Source organism: Leucopleurus acutus (assembly GCF_964270905.1).
Source record: "Leucopleurus acutus genome assembly, chromosome: 14".
Taxonomy (NCBI): domain Eukaryota; kingdom Metazoa; phylum Chordata; class Mammalia; order Artiodactyla; family Delphinidae; genus Leucopleurus; species Leucopleurus acutus.
Genome location: NC_139156.1, coordinates 59,329,418 through 59,347,939, shown reverse-complemented (window position 1 = coordinate 59,347,939; position 18,522 = coordinate 59,329,418). Strand labels below are relative to the sequence as shown.

At 37.7% G+C, this 18,522-nt stretch overlaps 1 protein-coding gene across 5 annotated transcripts in view; it reads right to left on the bottom strand.

Annotated features, from left to right (window-relative positions):
- Nucleotides 1-18,522, bottom strand: part of CFAP70 (cilia and flagella associated protein 70) — a gene marked incomplete at its 5' end in the record, with an annotated part of 86,689 nt that overhangs the window by 11,380 nt on the left and 56,787 nt on the right. For 2 of the 5 annotated variants that reach the window (XM_082854030.1, XM_082854027.1), the window contains 6 exons: nucleotides 3,693-3,782; nucleotides 4,456-4,617; nucleotides 5,135-5,287; nucleotides 6,748-6,869; nucleotides 7,430-7,588; nucleotides 18,233-18,457. In XM_082854030.1, the coding sequence (XP_082710156.1) occupies nucleotides 3,693-3,782; nucleotides 4,456-4,617; nucleotides 5,135-5,287; nucleotides 6,748-6,869; nucleotides 7,430-7,588; nucleotides 18,233-18,457 (911 nt within the window). Of the gene's footprint in view, nucleotides 1-3,692; nucleotides 3,783-4,455; nucleotides 4,618-5,134; nucleotides 5,288-6,747; nucleotides 6,870-7,429; nucleotides 7,589-18,211; nucleotides 18,458-18,522 lie in introns of all 5 variants that reach the window. The other 3 variants (XM_082854031.1, XM_082854028.1, XM_082854029.1) reach the window with 3 other exon arrangements.

Sequence of the window (18,522 nt, the reverse complement as noted above, 5' to 3'; positions counted from 1 at the left end):
CATAATTTAATCAACCTATATTTGCTAAGGATTTATTTTACTCTGTGTCAGGCAGTATGCTAGATACTTAGAATAAAAAGAAAAAATACAACTTTTGCCCAAAGAATTCACTGACAGATACGTAAAAAATTAAGACAAAATGAAAACTCAAACACATAAAGAGTTCTGATAGAAAATAAGCATTTCTATAATAAAAGCATATATATATACATATATATACATGTATATATATATATACACATATATATACATGTATATATATATATATATATATATATATATATATACATAAATAATCTAGTGGAGGGACAAAGGAAAAGAGGAATAATTGTACCCCAAGACTAAGGGATGGCTTCAGAGAAGAAACACTGCTGAAGTCAATCCTGAAGGATAAATAGGAGTTTGTTAGCTATACTTCAAGGCATTCCAGGTAAGAGGAACTTCATATACAGAGGCACAAAGGCTTCAGAGAGCATGGCATGCTCAGGAAACTCTTAATATACTTGTGTGGCTGGAGAAGGGAGGGAAGGGAGAGACAGAGAGAAAGCGAGAGAGAGAAGAGAGAAAAGAGAGAAAACAAAGGAAGTGATAAGACCAAGGAGTTAGGAAGAGACCAGATCATTCAAAAAAAATCTGAATATTATTCTGAAATAAGGGGTAGTCACTGAGGAGTTTAAATAGGGAAGTAACCTTGTATTTGCATACTTTAAAGACCACTTTGGTAACAATGCAGGAGATGAATTGAGGGAGGACAGGAGAACACCCTAGCAGGTAAAGAAGGGATGAGGCTTGAATTAGAGCAGTAAAAACACAGATGGAGAGGAGACAGTAGACTCAACAGACATTTAGGAGAAAAATCAATAGGATATTTGATGCCTAATTAAAAGTAATAGAATTAGACTAGGATAGTTATTAAGTTTCTGGCTTGGTTGACTGGATTCATTATAGTCCCATTTACTAAGACAGGGAATACAGGAGAAGGTACAGGCTTAAGGAATGTGAGAATCCTTCTGAGATAAGTCAGGTTATATTTTGGATATGTACATTTTGAGGTGTCTGGGGGACCATTAAATAGAGCTGTCTACTACATTGTTTGATATAAGGGTCAGAACATGAAAAGTGTTATGAACTGAAGCTTTAGGATTCATTGGGGCACAATTGGTAGTTAAGACCACTGGGGTAGATGATATTTCTTAGGGAGAAGAAGTAAGGTGACAGGAGAAGAGCTGGCTATAGAACCCAGGAGGACCCAACAATTATGATGGGCAAAAGACTAGGAGCCAGCAAAAAAAGGCTGAGAAGGACACCAGAGAGGAAGGCGTGGAACTGGAAGGATGTGAATGCAATATTGTGGAAGTCAAGGGAAGAGAGGGTTTCAAGAAGGAGGCAGTCAGCAGGGTTAAGTGCCACAGAGACTTCATCAGAGGGTCTATTGCATTTGGCAATTAGGATGTTATAGGGGGCCCCCATCAGAGAAGTTTCAGCAAAGCGTTAAGGGGTATACACCTAATTGCAAGGAATTGAAGGATAAATGGTACCTGGGAAAGGAACAGATAATTCACATGATTTCAACTTCATTAGTGATGAAAATGTAAATTAGGATATATATCAAATTGGAAAATGATAGTGCCCATTGTTGATGACTTAACAGTAAAATGGACTCTCACACCTGGCAGAATATACATCAGTTTACAGCCTTTCTAGAAAGTGAGTTGACACTATACTTAAAAATTTTTCTACATTCTTTATGAATGTATCCTAAGGAAATAACAGAATTAAGCACAGAGATTTATGTCTTAAGAATGTTTATTTCTGCTTTATTTATAATATATAGATGTAGAAACTAATGACATGTCCAATAAGTGGTTGGTCAAATAGATATGGTATATCCACACATAGGTATAGCATGACTAAAACATTGACTGAGGGGCAGAGATTACTTGGATACCTTAGCAGTGGGACTTAACCCAAGTTTTTTTGAGTTTCTATATCAATGAAAATATTTTTTATGCTACTTAAAACAAATAGAAGCATGATTTATGCTGAGTAGTTTGTACTGTTGGTTTCTTGTTCTTTTGAAAGTGCTGTTAGGTTTCTAACAGCTACGGATGTTTTACATCCTTTCTGGGAAGGTGGAGTGGGGGCATATGGCTTCTATATAAGTGATCATGTGTCCTGGTTGGCCTGGGACACTACCTGTGTCCCAGTGTAATTATTAATATCACCCTTTTCATTCTCAGAAGTGTCCTGGTTTGTATGATAAATTACATGATAACCTTACTTATGCATCCAAACCAGGGAATACCATGCAGTTATCAAAATTTATGTTTTAGACTATTTGATTATGTGAGAAGGTACCAATGCTATACTGTTAAGTAGAAAAAAAGATTCCAAAGAAGTAAATATATTATTTACAATTTTATACATTAAAATTACTTTCAGGGCTTCTCTGGTGACGCAGTAGCTGGGAATCCGCCTGCCAATGCAGGGGACGCGGGTTCAAGCCCTGGTCCGGGAAGATCTCACATGCCGCAGAGCAACTAAGCCCATGCGCCACAACTACTGAGCCTGCATTCTAGAGCCCATAAGCCACAACTACAGAGCCCGAGTCCCACAAGTACTGAAGCCCACGTGCCCAGAGCCCGTGCTCCACAATAAGAGAAGCCACTGCAATGAGAAGCCCGCGCACTGCAACGAAGAGTAGCCCCCGCTCGCCACAACTAGAGAAAGCCCGCATGCATTAACGAAGACCCAATGCAGCCAAAAATAATAAATAAATAAACAAAAGAACTTTAAAAAAAATTACTTTCATATACGTACGAAAAAAGACTGGAGGAAAATGCATTCAAATGTTAATAGTGGTTATCACTTAGTGGTGGGGATTATGGATACTTTTATGTTTTCTTCATATTTTGTATCATCCAAATTTCTATAACTATCATATTTTACCTTTATGGTTAAAAAAACAGCAATGAGGAATAAGAGACAAGGAATGTAAACAATTCTTTTGGTTAAGGGTAACAACCAGGGAGGTTGTTACTGTTGTTATTGTTTAATAAGAAGGGGAAAAGTACAGGGAAAGAGCTGATTGGGAAGGAAAGCTTAAAAATGTAAATCAAAGAGAAAGAAAATATTAAGAAAGTGAGGGATTAGGAGAAAAGGAGAGGGATAGAATCAAGAATACACATGAAGAAGTTAGACAAGAACAGAAGAATGCATGCGTCTTTCAAAGATTAGAGGAAAGGAGGGAAGGGTGACTAAAGAGTTTATAGGGGCAGTGGAACAAAAGATCTACCAGAAGCTGTAGCAACTCCTCCTGAATATAGAAGGGACACAGAGCCTAATAAGTATCAATTAGTTTCTTTAATTTAATTGAGTAGATTCTTTATATCTCATATCACTTTTCTCTTCCAGATAACATAATAAAATTACAAGCTTATGTACCAAATAACATGAAATTTTTTATTATATAGCTTCATGCTTCAGTTTTTGTGGGATTTTTAAAGAATGTTTTATTTTTGTAGTTCAGATTGACCTTCAGTTTACTGAACAGCTTTGAAGAGCAACTTTTCATTAGAGAAGACTGCCCTGATAGCCTTCCTACCACCATCCAAACTCCCAGGATGCCTGGAAGGCCAAGGAGTCAAGGTCAGCTGTATGCACAGGCTAGTCTCAAGACCTGATCCTCTTACCTTATAACAGGCGATTCCCAGTCCTAGCCAGGTAAGGCATGAAGGCGATCTCTTACAGACTTGCAGGTAGGTTTTCTTCGCCTTTTCGTACTGTAGAAAGAAAGCACCACTAAGCTATTGATCTGGAAGCTTCAAACACTGCATTTCTAGGATAACCATGAGGCTTCTGTAATTGTACTCCACACCAATCTAAGTTAGATGAGTTCTTGGATTATGTATATATATGTTTATATATATATATATTTAAATATATTTTATATATATATATTTAAAATATATATATATATTTTTAAGACAACTTTTTAAGAGAAGTTTTATGTTCACAGCAAAATTGAGAGGAAAGAACAGAGATTTTCCATTTACCCACTGTCCCCACACATGCATAGCCTCTCCCATTATCAACATCCCCGACCAGAGTGGTACCTTTCTGTTAGTTAAGTCAAGCTAAGAATGCTTCTACTACTTTTAATAAAAGAAAGCTAAAATAATAGCTAAAATAACACTTACTGAGTTCTTAACAACTTTTTTAGTATCATAATGGTTAAAACCACAGACTCTAGTATTAGACTGCCTGGATTTGAATCCTGCTTCTATTAATTACTGGTTATCTGATGTTGGGCAAGTCACTTTACCTTTGGATGTAAAAGTGTCATCATCATATTACTATTCTTACTCCACAAAGATGGATGTTAATGCTTGAACTGTAATCAGGTCCCAGACAATGACCTGATTTACATAGTTACTCCCTATCTCTATTCCTCACCTCTTTCTCTTCCAGATATATCTGCCCCAGTCGCAGGAAGATGAAGTGCATCTCAGAAGCATCCACTACAAAACTAATGGTTCGCTCATAGCATGCCCTGGCCTCAGCATGATTTCCACTCAGAAAATAGAGATGGCCTTTCACGCCCCAGACGTTAGGGTTCTAAGAAAGTGAAGAACAAGTAGTACATGGGATGAGGTGGTATTTAAAAGTACATTAATGATCTTTGTTTAACATTTAAAGTTAGATGAAGTCCATGTTCTTTTGCAAATTAGAAAGAGGGCCATTCAGTTGCACTGGGAGATACTGTTCTAGGACTGCCCTCTCATTTTTTTCTTGCATTCTTCAAAGCCATTTTGTCTTTGGGGAAAATATTAAGAAAAATATTCATGCATAACCATGATGATGTTCACAATGAGAAAGTAGAAGTTCAGGAAACTTGAAATAGATAAAGTGTCTGCTAAAGAGCTGTCCTTATCCTTTCTCTGTCCTTTGTAAAAGTCATGATTGATTAAGAAAAACAAATGGAAGGAAATTAGATAAATGAGTTTACTGACAGCTGATGACCCCCACCTCTGGTAACCAGAAATCTACCTGTGATATGGCATCACCACCTTCAAGAAGGCCTACTTGTCCCTTCTCCAAACTAAACTTAAGACACTCTAGCAAAAGTTATTACCAGGTAGTCCATCTGAGCTGCTTGCTGAAGGTATTCCTCTGCTTTAGCAAAATCCTTCTTGAGTAGGTGTGTCTGGGCCAGCACCAAGTAATACTCACAGCTGGGGCCTCCATGAGGGCATAATAACTCATGTGCAAGCACTCTGTGTACATACTGCAAGGAAAACTCAGATTATAAGAAACATGTAAATGACTGTATGGTGTCAATTCCATAGCTCTCATGGTTGAAGATTATGTCTCTGATAATAAATGATAAGAAACATATTATAGAATGAAATGATTATCAATTTCAAAAGGTTAGAGGTGAATTATAAACATTCAGTATATCATGGTTCCATTACCAGCTATTCATGTAGTAACAAGTGAATTATCTACAGTACTGTATAATTCTGGTCTTGCTGGTCATACTAGATGAGTTTTAGCCTATTGTGTAGCAGACAAAAGCATTTCATCAACCACCCCATTTTCATACGAGGTAACATTTTCAGGCATTTGTATTTATACGGAAACTTAGAGTGAGGCAAAACCTCCCTTTCTAAAATTCTAGACTCAGGATCTTAGAAACATAAATGTCTGTTTCTGACACACTCTCAAGCATTTGTTATGTTCACCAGTTTTATACTTTGGGCTATACTTTGTTTTTAATATGATATAAGGCCTGCAAATTTGACAAAGTCATATGTACTTGCTAAGAAGAGGGGAAACCCTTCTTCTCCCTTTGTTCTCATCTCAGCCTATAATATAGAAACTTCCACTAATAATGAAACCTTCTTAAGAAAATACTGACGGGGAGGCTCTGCAGCTGTTCCCTCTACCTGCATACTGACTCTTGGACATGGGGGAAAAGTGATTTATTTAATTAGGGAGACAGAGAGACTATTTCTCTATTGTGAAAGGTTAGTATATTAAAGCCTCCTGTTTAACGTGGCCCACTCCCACCTAGTTCATAATTCTTGCCCTGTCTTGAGTTGCCCACCCTCAAGTGGCACATGCACTCTATAGGTTGAGGGCCAAATCTCTTGCCTCCTGGATCTTGCTCTCTCTCTTACTGCTCACTTCATGGATATGTTTCTCATTTCCTATGTGGTACGTAGACCTTACAGGATGCTCTTCTTCTCTGAGAGGAGACTGCAATTCTCCAGCTGTTCCACCTGTGACTGCATGGGTAAATCAAATCTGGGACCAGTCACATATCCAGCCCAGTTATATCAATAAAAAATTAGTATTTTTATCCCCCCATATAGCACTGTGTATCTGTTTCCAATTGGTTCAGAACCTGGAAGGGAAGAAGGGTGTGCTTAGGCTCCTGTGAACCCCCAACACTCACATAACATGAGTTCCCACAATAAAGTAACATCAGGCTACATATGACTCAGAGTCTGATTTTGCTTTGCTGGTATTCTATAGGGAGCAGACTTGCAGTGAGGTCTCCTGATGCTCTCTGCAGAGAGTAGTTCATGTTTGAATGTTTATTCCATTGTGTCTATAGTGTGCTCTCAAAGCATGTTTGATTTCTGCGTCATACACAGTTAAGCTTGCGAAGACATCACTATGACAGAATAAGTAGTTCATTAAAATCTTTCCCTCTACTTGCCCTTTTTCAAATATTCTGACCTGCACAGCATTGACCTTCATCAAGAAGCGTATGGTCTCCATGAAGATGGTGGCAGGAGTTTGGGAAACACTATAAAGGGTGGGATGCAGACAAGTAGATGACTCTTGACATTCTGATGCTTCTGAAAATATGATATTAAAATAATAGACAATTAGATATAAAGGAAAAATTCAGAAGCTCAGACACATAGCAGGGAGAGTATTCTACTCTAATATATGAGAGAAATTATAATCTTGAAAGCAATAGATTATTCTACAGCAATGGCCCCCAAGGAGATCTTAAAGGTTCTTGAGGTTATTCTACTGGTGGTTCCAAATGCAAGCTGAATGAATAAAAGCTTTTTTTAAAAAAAAAGTATTCAGATCTTCCTGAATGTGAAACAGATTTGTAGATACTTTGAATCTTTAGATACTGTAAAAATGAAAATTCATTGCCAGAAAATCATAGGTCTATAGTTGGCTACTTCTCTGAGCTAAATGTAAATCCTCACTACAGAAAGAGTTGCATTACTGAGACTGGATTTCAGAGTCTAGCCTCACATGAAGGAATTTAGACAATATTACAGATAAACTAATCAACTTCAAACAAGTTAAGATTGCCATTTTGGTCAGCAAAAGAGTTTTCAACATTGTCTAGTTTGTTTATCCCCTTCGTCCAAGTGGAAATCTTTATTCTAATTACCTTTTTTTGATGGTATCTCCTTCATAAATATGTTGGATGGTTTTTGGCTGGTAGTTGGATCCTGAGACTGTACAGACAAAATGGGTTCATGTGACTCAGACTGCAGGTTAGAGGATTCATCAAGAAATTCATCTAGAATGGATAATGGAGCTCCTAGTCCTAAAAAGATTAAATTTTAATGAGATAAAAACCTACCTTCCTACATTGTATATTAAAAGGTTATTACAGGAGATAAATACAATTAATTTCCAAAGCATAGGAAACATAACCCCTAAATATTGCATGGAAAGACTTGTTTTGCAGATTTTTTATATTTCTGAATAATTTAAAGAGTGCAAGCTAAACAGACAGCACAGCTCCTGCCACTATGACCCCCAGTCGAACCCTTCTGCCAGCCCAAGTCATGATAGTGTCAAACAAATACAAAAGCTATATGCTAAGCCTAGAATCTCAAGAATCCAGAGGAGAAGATTAATATTTAGATAATATTAAAACCCTTTAAGAACAGGAATTCTATTTTATTTCACTGTTCAAAAATCACATCATCGGGCTTCCCTGGTGGTGCAGTGGTTGAGAGTCCGCCTGCCGATGCAGGGGACACGGGTTCGTGCCCCGGTCCGGGAAGATCCCACATGCTGCAGAGCAGCTGGGCCCGTGAGCCGTGGCCGCTGAGCCTGCGCGTCCGGAGCCTGTGCTCCGCAATGGGAGAGGCCACGGCAGTGAGAGGCCCGCGTACCGAAAAAAAAAAAATCACCATCATCATAAGTAGTTATATATGAACATGGCTATATGCCAGGTATTATATTAAGGATTGTAATGTACAATCTTATTTATTTTTCACAACACTATGAGATATACTTATTATGCTCCATTAAACAAAGTGAACCACAGAAAAGTTTAAAAATTTGCTGAAGCTCTTAAACATTCCAAGCTGCCTCTCACATAAACAAATGTTTTAGGAATAAAAATAAAAAGCAATGCTGGTTAGGAAATGATCAGTGCCAGCTGGTTCTGAATCAGAAGAGGTCACTCTCAGCTAGCGAAAAAGATATGGCTTTGAAAAATAGGCAGAAGTTGGATAGGTAGAGAGGTAGGGGCTAAAGCATGGAAGTAGCAAGGTAATTATTTTTATGGGTATTGAGGATTGCATAGTAAAAATTAAGGAAAGGTAGGTTGGGGGCTAGACTGTATTGATATTTGAACGCTAGGAGTTTTCTTCTGTAGGAAAAAGAAGAGGTTTACAATGAAGAGTTTTGAGCAGAAAAATCAGAGGATGAAAGTGGGATTTTATGAAGATTACTCTAGCAGTACTATGCAGCAAGGAGAAAAAAAATGTTGATGGAGACAAAGAAGTCTGTAATAAGGCTGTTATAACATTCTGGATATTGGTAATGGAGAGTAGTTTAAATATAAAAGGAAGATGTAGGGAGCATTTTGAAAGAAAACCAAATGGTCTGGGAAATCAACTTGATATTGGGATCGGGGGAAGCGCAAGCAAGCAAGCAAGAAGAAGCAGGGATGACTCTGAGATCATGAGCTTGGGTGCGTAATATAATGATGTAGAGTCAGTTTGAGATATGAGGAGATGAGTTAACTAGTGGAAAAATCCAACTGCTGGATTCTGGAGGGATGTCAAGGTTAAAGATAGAAATCTGGGGCTTCCCTGGTGGTGCAGTGGTTGAGAATCTGCCTGCCAATGCAGGGGACACGGGTTCCAACCCTGGTCTGGGAAGATCCCACATGCCGTGGAGCAACTAGGCCCGTGAGCCACAACTACTGAGCCTGCGCATCTGGAGCTTGTGCTCCGCAATAAGAGAGGCCGCGACAGTAAGAGGCCCACGCACCGCGATGAAGAGTGGCCCCCGCTCGCCGCAACTGGAGAAAGACCCAACACAGCCAAAAATAAATAAATAAATAAAAATTATATTAAAAAAAAGACAGAAATCTGACAGTTATCAGAAGTGAAAATAGAAACTGTGAGGGTAGGTGAGCTCCTAGAAAGTACGACAGTATTACTGGGAAATGATTACATCTAATGGGTATGACAAGAAAGTGAAGCAATCAAAGGAAACCCAAACTATTGGAGATGGAGTTAATCCAACATGTATTTCAAGAAACGAGAATGGTTAAATATGCAGACTGATCATTGAGAAGTGATGATCTTAATGAAAAAAATGAAACTGGAGAGGTGGCCAAAATGGCAGAGTAGGAAGACCCTGAACTCACTGCTTCCCATGGACACACCAAAATTACAACCACTTACAGAACAACTATCTACGAAAATGACACGGAGACTAGAAGAAAATATTTTCCACACCAAAGACTTAAAAAAGGAACCACAGTGAGATGGTAGGGGGGACAGGGACATGGTATAGTCAGGACCCACACCCTCAGGTTGGTGACCGACATACAAGAGGAATATCACAATCATAGAGGTCCTCCCCAAGGAGTGAGGGGTCATAGTCCTATATCAGGCTCCTCAAACTAGGGATCCTGAACCAGGAAGACAAGCCCCCAGAACATCTGGCTCTGAAAACCACTGGCACTTAGGATCAGGAGAGCTGAAGGACTACAGGAAATAGAGACTCCAATTTTAAAGGGAGCGCACAAAATCTCTCATGCTCCCAGTCCCAGTGCAGAGGCAGTAGTTTGAAAGAAGCCTGGGTCAGACCCACTTGCTGATCTTGGAGAGCCTATTGGATGGCAGGAGGCAACTGGTACTCCTTCTGGGGATGGAGACACTGTTGACAGCCATTTGGGGATCATTCTACCATGATAACACTGGTACTGGCAAGTGCCATTTTAGAATCCTCCCGCTAGCTTACTACCACTGGGGACTGAACCCACCCACCAGGGGGTTGGCACAAGCCATGAGCCCTCCTGGAGCTCACAGACAGCTGCACAGGGATACAGCCTAGCCCACCAGTGGGCCAGCACCAGCCCCAATTCCCACCAGGGCTTCACAGCCAACCACACAGGAAGCCTACTGTGCCCTCCATTGGGCCCTCAGCCACCACATGAGGCACTGCCTCACAGACAACTGGGCCAGGGCCCAGCTCCGCCTACCAGCATGCCCACATTAGTTCACCTTGCCACAAAAGAAGAATGCATGTAGCCTACATACAGGATACCTCTAGAGCACGTAGCTCTGGTGACGAGAATCGAGTGCCCTGCTGGGCCCCATTGGACATCTCCTACATAAGGCCATTTCTTCAAGATTGGGAAGTGTAACCAACTTACCTCCCTACCACACAGAAATAAACAGAGAATTGGGCAAAATGAAGAGACAGATGAATATGTTACCAATGAAAGAACAAGACATAACCTCAGTAAAAGAACTAAAAAAAGTGGAGATAAGCAATCTTTCCACTTCTTTGAATCATCTTCAGTTGCCTTTATCAGTTTTTTATAGTTCTCAGCAGATAAGTCTCTCACCTCCTTGGTCAGGTTTATTCCTATGTATTTTGTTTTGTTTTCTTTTTTGGATACGATTTTAAAAGGATTGTTTTTTGTTTTGTTTTGTTTTGACTTTCCCTTTCTGATATTTCATTGCTAGTGTAAAGAAATGCAACAGATTTCTGTATGTCAATCTTGTATCCTGCTACCTTGCTGAATTTGTTTATCAGTTCTAGAAGTTTTTGTGTGAAATCTTTAGGGTTTTCTCCATATAGTATCATGTCATGTGCATATAATGACAATTATACCTCTTCCCTTACAATCTGGATACCTTTTATTTCTTTTTCTTGTCTGATTGCTGTGGCTAGGACTTCCAATACCATGTTGAATAGAAGGGGTAAGAGTGGGCATCCTTGTCTTGTTCCAGATTTTAGTGGGAAGGCTTTTAGCTTTTCACCGTTGAGTATTATATTAGCTGTGCGTTTGTTATAAATAGCTTTTATTATGTTGAGATATGTTCCCTGTATACCTACTTTGGTAAGACTTTTTATCATGAATGGATGTTGAATTTTGTCAAATGCTTTTTCTGCATCTATTGAGATGATCATGTAGTTTTTGTCTTTTCTTTTTTTGATGTGGTGTATCACATTGATTGATTTGCATATGTTGAACCGTCCTTGTGAACTTGGGATAAACTTGGTCATACTGTATGATCTTTTTTTACGTGTTGTTGGATTTGGTTTGCTAATATTTTGTTGAGAATTTTTCATTAAATACAAAGTTAAAAGAAAAGCTATGATAACTATATAAGCAGAAATCAATAAAATTAAAAATTAATAGAGAAGATTAATGAAACCAAAAGTTGGCTCTTTGAAAAGATCAATAAAATCAATAAGTCGTTAGCCAGGCTAACTAAAAAAAAAAAAAGAAAGAAAGAAAAAGAGGACATATTACTAATATCAGAAATGAAAGAAGAGACATCACTACAGATCCCATGGACATTAAAAAGACAGTAAAGGGCTTCCCTGGTGGTGCAGTGGTTAAGAATCCACCTGCCAATGCAGGGGACACGGGTTCGAGCCCTGGTCCAGGAAGATCCCACATGCTGTGGAACAACTAAGCCTGTATGCCACAACTACTGATCCTGCACTCTACAGCCCACGAGCCAAAACTACTGAACCCTCGTGCCACACTACTGAAGTGCACGCACCTAGCGCCCATGCTCTGCAACAAGAGAAGCCACTTCAATGAGAAGCCCACACACAGCAACAAAGAGTAGCGCCCACTCGCCGCAACTAGAGAAAGCCCACGTGCAGCAATGAAGACCCAATGCAGCCAAATAAATAAATAAATTTTTTAAAAAGATAGTAAAGGAATATTATGAACACTTATGTGCCCACAAATTTAATAACCTAGATGAAATGGACCAACTTCCTAAAAAACATAATCTTCCAAAACTTACACAAGGAGAAACAGACAATCTGAATAGGACTATATCTGTTAAATATACTGAATCAGTAATTAATAACCTTCCAATACAGAAAATACAAGGGTCAGATGGGTTCACTGGTGAATTCTCCCAAACATTTAAATAAGAGATTATACCATTTCTATACAATATCTTTAAGAGGACAGAAGCAGAAGGAATACTTCCTAAGTCATTCTATGAGGCCAAAATTTTCCTAATACCAAAACCAGACAAAGACTTTACAAGACAAGAAAACTACAGACTATTATCTCTCATGAACATAGACTCAAAAATTGTCAACAAAATATTAGCAAATCAAATTCAACAATATATAAAAGAATTATACACCATGGCCAAATAGGATTTAACGTAGGTATGCAAGGCTGGTTGAACTTTCAAAGATTGACTAATGTAATCCAGAATATCAACAGGCTAAAGAAGAAAATCATATGATCATATCAATAGATGCAGAAAAAGCATTTGACAAAATCTAACGCCTCTTCAAGATAAAAACTCTCAGTAAACTAGGAATTGAGGGAAACTTCCTGGACTTGATTAAGAATATCTACAAAAAACTATAGCTATCATCATACTTAGTGGTAAGAAACTTGAAGTTTTCCCACAAGGTCAGAAACAAGGGAAGGATGTCCCTTCTCACCACTGCTTTTCAACATCATACATTATACTGTAAGTCCTGGCTATGCAACAAGACAAGAAAAAGAAATAAAAGAAATACAAATTGGGAAGGAAGGAATACAAATTGAGAAGGAATAAATACAACTGTCTTTGTTTGCAAAAGATATGATTGTCTATGTAGAAAGTCCAAAAGAAGTGACCAAAAATACTCCTGGAACTAATAAGCAATTATAGCAAAATTGCAGGATACAAGGTTAATATATAAAAGTTAATCTATATACCAGCAACAAATAAGTGCAATTTGAAATTTAAGCACAACACTATCTATATTGGCATCCAAAAAATGAAAAACTTAGGTATAAATCTGACAAAATATATACAAGTTCTGTATAAGGAAAACTACAATCTATGATGAACTAAATCAAAAAAGAACTAAATAAATGGAAAGATAGTTCATGTTAATGGATAGGAAGATTCACTATCATCAGGATGTCAGTTCTTCCCAATTTGATCTATGGATTCAATGCAATCCCAATCAAAGTCCCAGAAAGTTATTCTGTGGATATCAAAAAACTGATTCTAAAGTTTATATGGAGAGGCAAAAGACACAGAACAGCTAACATAATATTTAAGGAGAACAAAGTTGGAGAACTGACCCTACCTGACTTCAAGACACACTATAAAGCTTCAATAATCAAGACAGTGTGGTACTGGCAAAAGAATAGACAAATAGATTGGTGGAACAGAATAGGGAGCCCAGAAATAGACCCACATTAATATAAACTAATCTTTGACAAAAAAACAAAGGTAATACAATTGAGCAAAGATAGACTTTTCAGCAAATAGCAGTGGAACAATTGGACATCTACATGCAAAAAAATGAATCTAAACACAGACATCATAACATCACAAAAATTAACTCAAAATGGATCACAGGGCTTCCCTGGTGGTGCAGTGGTTGAGAGTCCGCTTGCAGATGCAGGGGACACGGGTTCGTGCCCCGGTCCGGGAGGATCCCACATGCCGCAGAGCGGCTGGGCCCGTGAGCCATGGCCGCTGAGCCTGCGCGTCCGGAGCCTGTGCTCCACAACGGGAGAGGCCACAACAGTGAGAGGCCTGCATACCTCAAAAAAAAAAAAAAGGATCACAGAACTAAGTGTAAAATGCAAAAACTATAAAACTCCTAGAAGATAACATAAGAGAAAACCTAGATGACATTGAGTATGGCTATTTAGATAGAACACCAAAGGCATGACCCATGAAAGAAGGAATTGACAAGCTGGACTTCACTGAAACTAAAAACTCAGGCTCTGCAAAGAACAATGTGAAGAGAATGAGAAGACAAGCCATAGGACTGGGAGAAAATGTTTGCAAAAGACACATCTGATAAAAGACTTAGTCAAAATATACAAAGAACTCTTAAAACTAACAATAAGAATATAAAGGACTTGATTAAAAAGTGGCCAAAGACCTTAACATACATCTCACCAAAGAAGATATACAGATGGCACATAAGCTTTTAAGATACAGCATATCATATGTCACCAGGCATGGTGATAATGGGGCAGAAAGACTATGCATGTGTGGAGGCAAGAAGTATATGTGAAATCTCTATACTTTCCTTTTAATCTTGCTGTGAACCTAAAACTGCTCTAAAAAATGAAGTGTATTTAAAAATAAAAGATTAATATGAAAAATCATATTTTAATAAATTTTTAAAACTAGATGAAATTGATGAACTCTAAAAAGTATAAAATACCATGAATAACACAATAAGAAATACAGAATGCAAATTCTTAAAGATTAAGAAAATGAAATGATAGTCAATACCTCCTTTGCCAAAAACCCCAGGTCCCAGTTGTTTTATGGTTGAGTTCTGCCAAATGTTTAAGTCAAAATCAACTGTATCATATATAAGTTGATACAGAAGAGCAAAGGAAAGGTGCCAAATAATCTTGATTATAAAAATAGACGACAGGGGGCTTCCCTGGTGGCGCAGTGGTTTAGAGTCCGCCTGCCAGTGCAGGGGACATGGGTTCGTGCCCCGGTCCGGGAAGATCCCACATGCCGCGGAGCGGCTGGGCCCGTGAGCCATGGCTGCTGAGCCTGTGCGTCTGGAGCCTGTGCTCCGCAACGGGACAGGCCACAACAGTGAGAGGCCCACGTACCGCAAAAAAAAAAAAAAAAAAAAAGTAGACGACAAAAGAAAATTACCGTCTATTTCATTTATGAACATAGATGCAAAGATCCAAAATAAAGCATTAGCTATTCAAATCCAAAGGTATATTAAAAACTAATACATTATGATCAAGTAGGATTTCCAATTATTGCAAGAATTGTTCAATATAAAAGAAATCTGTCAATGTTGTTCACTGTATTAATAGATAAAAGGAGAAAATTATTTTTTTCAACTGATGCAGAAAAAGAATTTGATAAAGATCAACACCTATTAATGAAAAAAACTCTTTGGAAATTAAGAATAGAAGAGATCCTCCTTAATTCTGTAAAGGTTTTTCAGAAAAAGCTTACAGCATATTTTACATTTAATAGACAAACTTTAAACTCATTCCCCTTAAGACAGGAAAGAAGACAATGCTGAACAACACAACTAATATACAACATATTATTGTAGATAATAAAAAGACATGAGTAGTATGAGGATTGGGAGGAAAACGTAACACTGTCATTATTGGCAGATGATATGATAATCATATTCTGGAAAAAAATAACAGAATTAATAATCTATTTGAATCAATAAGAGTCAAATAAGATTGTCATATACAAGTTCAATCTAAAAAACAACAGTATACACTAAAATCTAAAATGTAGAAAATCAACAGCATACACTAAAAAATACAGCAATAACCAACTAGAAAACATAATTAAAATAAGATACTATTATGATAGCAATGGAATCTATAAAATATCTATGAATTACTTAAACAGGGCCTCACTGGAAAAAAATGTTATAACTTTAAGAAAGAACCCAGAAGATGACCAGAGTAAATGGAGAGATCCTCCACACACTTGGATGGAATGGTTTAATAATATGTAGATGTTAATTAGCCCTAAATTTATCTATAAATTCAATACAGTCCAAATAAAATTTCCAACTGGATTTTTAATGTACTTGATAAACTCACTATAAAATTCATACAGATGAATAAACATTCATGAATAGGTAAGTCAGGTATAAAAAAGGCAAGTAAATGGGAGAACCTCATATGTCAGATACGAAGGCATACTATAACACCACAGCAATAAAAAGAGTGTGATATTGTTTTAAGATCAGACAAATGAGACAGAACAGAGAGCTCAGAGACACATATACCTTAAATCAAAGGATAAAAGATGATGGTTTAATAGATGGTTTTGAGAAAACTAGATCTATATGTGGAGAAAAATAAAATTTGATGCCTACCTTGCATCACAGTCAAAGATGGAATCCTGATAGATTAAAGATCTAAGTAGGGACTTCCCTGGTGGCGTAGTGGTTAAGAACCCGCCTGCCAATGCAGGGAACACAGGTTTGAGACCTGGTCTGGGAAGATCCCACATGCCGCGGAGCAACTAAGCCTGTGCGCCACAACTACTGAGCCTGCGCTCTAGAGCCCGTGAGCCATAACTACTGAGGCCGCGTGCCACAACTACTGAAGCCCACACACCTACAGCCCGTGCTCCGCAACAAGAGAAGCCACCACAATGAGAAGCCCGCATGCTGCAATGAAGAGTAGCCCCCGCTCACTGCTACTAGAGAAAGCCCACGTACAGCAACGAGGACCCAAGGCGGCCAAAAATAAATAAATAAAATAATAAAAATAAATTTTTAAAATGATCTAAATGTAAAACTAATATTATAAAGTTAATTGAAGAAAATGTGACTTGAGGCAAGAACTATTTAAACAAAACTTCAAAGGCACAAAACTACAAAGCATTTGGAGAGTTGAACAACACAATCAACTAATTAAACCTACTTATAGAGCACTCCACTCAATGACAGCAGAATACACACTCTTTTCAAGTGTATATGGGATCAAGACAGATCAAAAACTAGACCATAAAACAAGTCCAAATAAATTTAAAAGGATTCAAATTATGCAAAGCACATTTTCTAATCACAATGAAATTAAATTAGAAATAAAAAACAAAGACATCTGGAAAAATCCCCAAATATTTAGAAAATAAAAAACATACTGTTAGATAACCAAGGGTCCCAGCTATTCAACTTCTAAATATTTACCCAAGATAATGAAAGTATATGTCTATACAAAGACTTGTACACAAATATCCATAGCAGCTTTATTTTAATAGTCCCAAACTAGAAACAACCCAAATATATATCAACAGGTGACTAAATAAACATACTGTGGTATCTCTGTACATCAGGATACTATTTAGAAATAAAAAATGACAAACTACTGATATGGGCAACAACATGTTTGAAACTCAAAATAATTAGGCTTAATGGAAGAAGACAAAAAAGAGTATATACTGTGTGATTCTGTTTAATTCTAAAATTCTAGAATATGCAAACTCATTTATAGTGATAGAATATGCAAACTCATCTATAGTGATAGAAAGTTGATTGGTGGTTATCTGGAAATAGGAGCAAGAGAAAGAGATTACAAATGGGCACAAGGGAAGTTTGGGGGATTTGGGATATGTTCATTATCTTGATTGTGGTGATGTTTCCATGGGTGTGTTCATATGTCAAAACATCAAATTGTACATTAAATATGTGCAGTTTATGAAATGTCCATTATACCTCAAACTGTTGAAAATACATGTTCACAAAATAACAATGTACAATAACTTATAAACAAAATAACATATGGAAGAAACACATAAACAAAAATACACACATTAAATACATTAGAATGACTGATTTCCTAAAGTGGAGGAAAGGAGAATGTCAATGAAGAACAGGAAAAAAATACAGTGTATAAATAAACAAATAAATTTAACAATCACAAGAATGGGACCTTACATACTGGGGAAGAGAGTGAGGGGAAAAAGAATGAAATTTACTCAGCTAAAATGATACCCCTTTTAGGGATACACAGAGACAGTAAATTCTCTAAGTCTCAAAAAACTGAATAGCAACAAGTAGAAGCTTCCAACTTTCTGTCACATGAATGAGGAAACACGTAGAAGGACTCTTTCCTGGTATCCCTGGAACAACTCAAAACTCCACCTTCTCATTCATTTAACAGCTATTTACTGAGTACCTACTATGTGCCAGGTCCTACTCATAAGGCCAGTAATATTTTTCCAATAGCCACTCATCATCTCCCTGGTCCTACCTGCTGGGACTTCCACCTTGACTGCTGCTGTAGAAGAACCACTGGTTATTCCCCAAGGGCCTAAACAGGAGTCGTCTTTCCCTCCTTCTTCAACATACTCCACAGTACCGGTGCTCCTCTGCTTTGTAACTTGTGCCTGAAGCACTCGTGCCTGAAGCTGTTTGAAGGCTTCATGAAATGCCATTTCCATTCGAATATCATTGTTTTGAATTTCATAGTACAAGCCTGAAGAAAAAAAGATGTTGAAATAAATGTGACTAATTTCCCACCATCATATACTGAAGAATGAC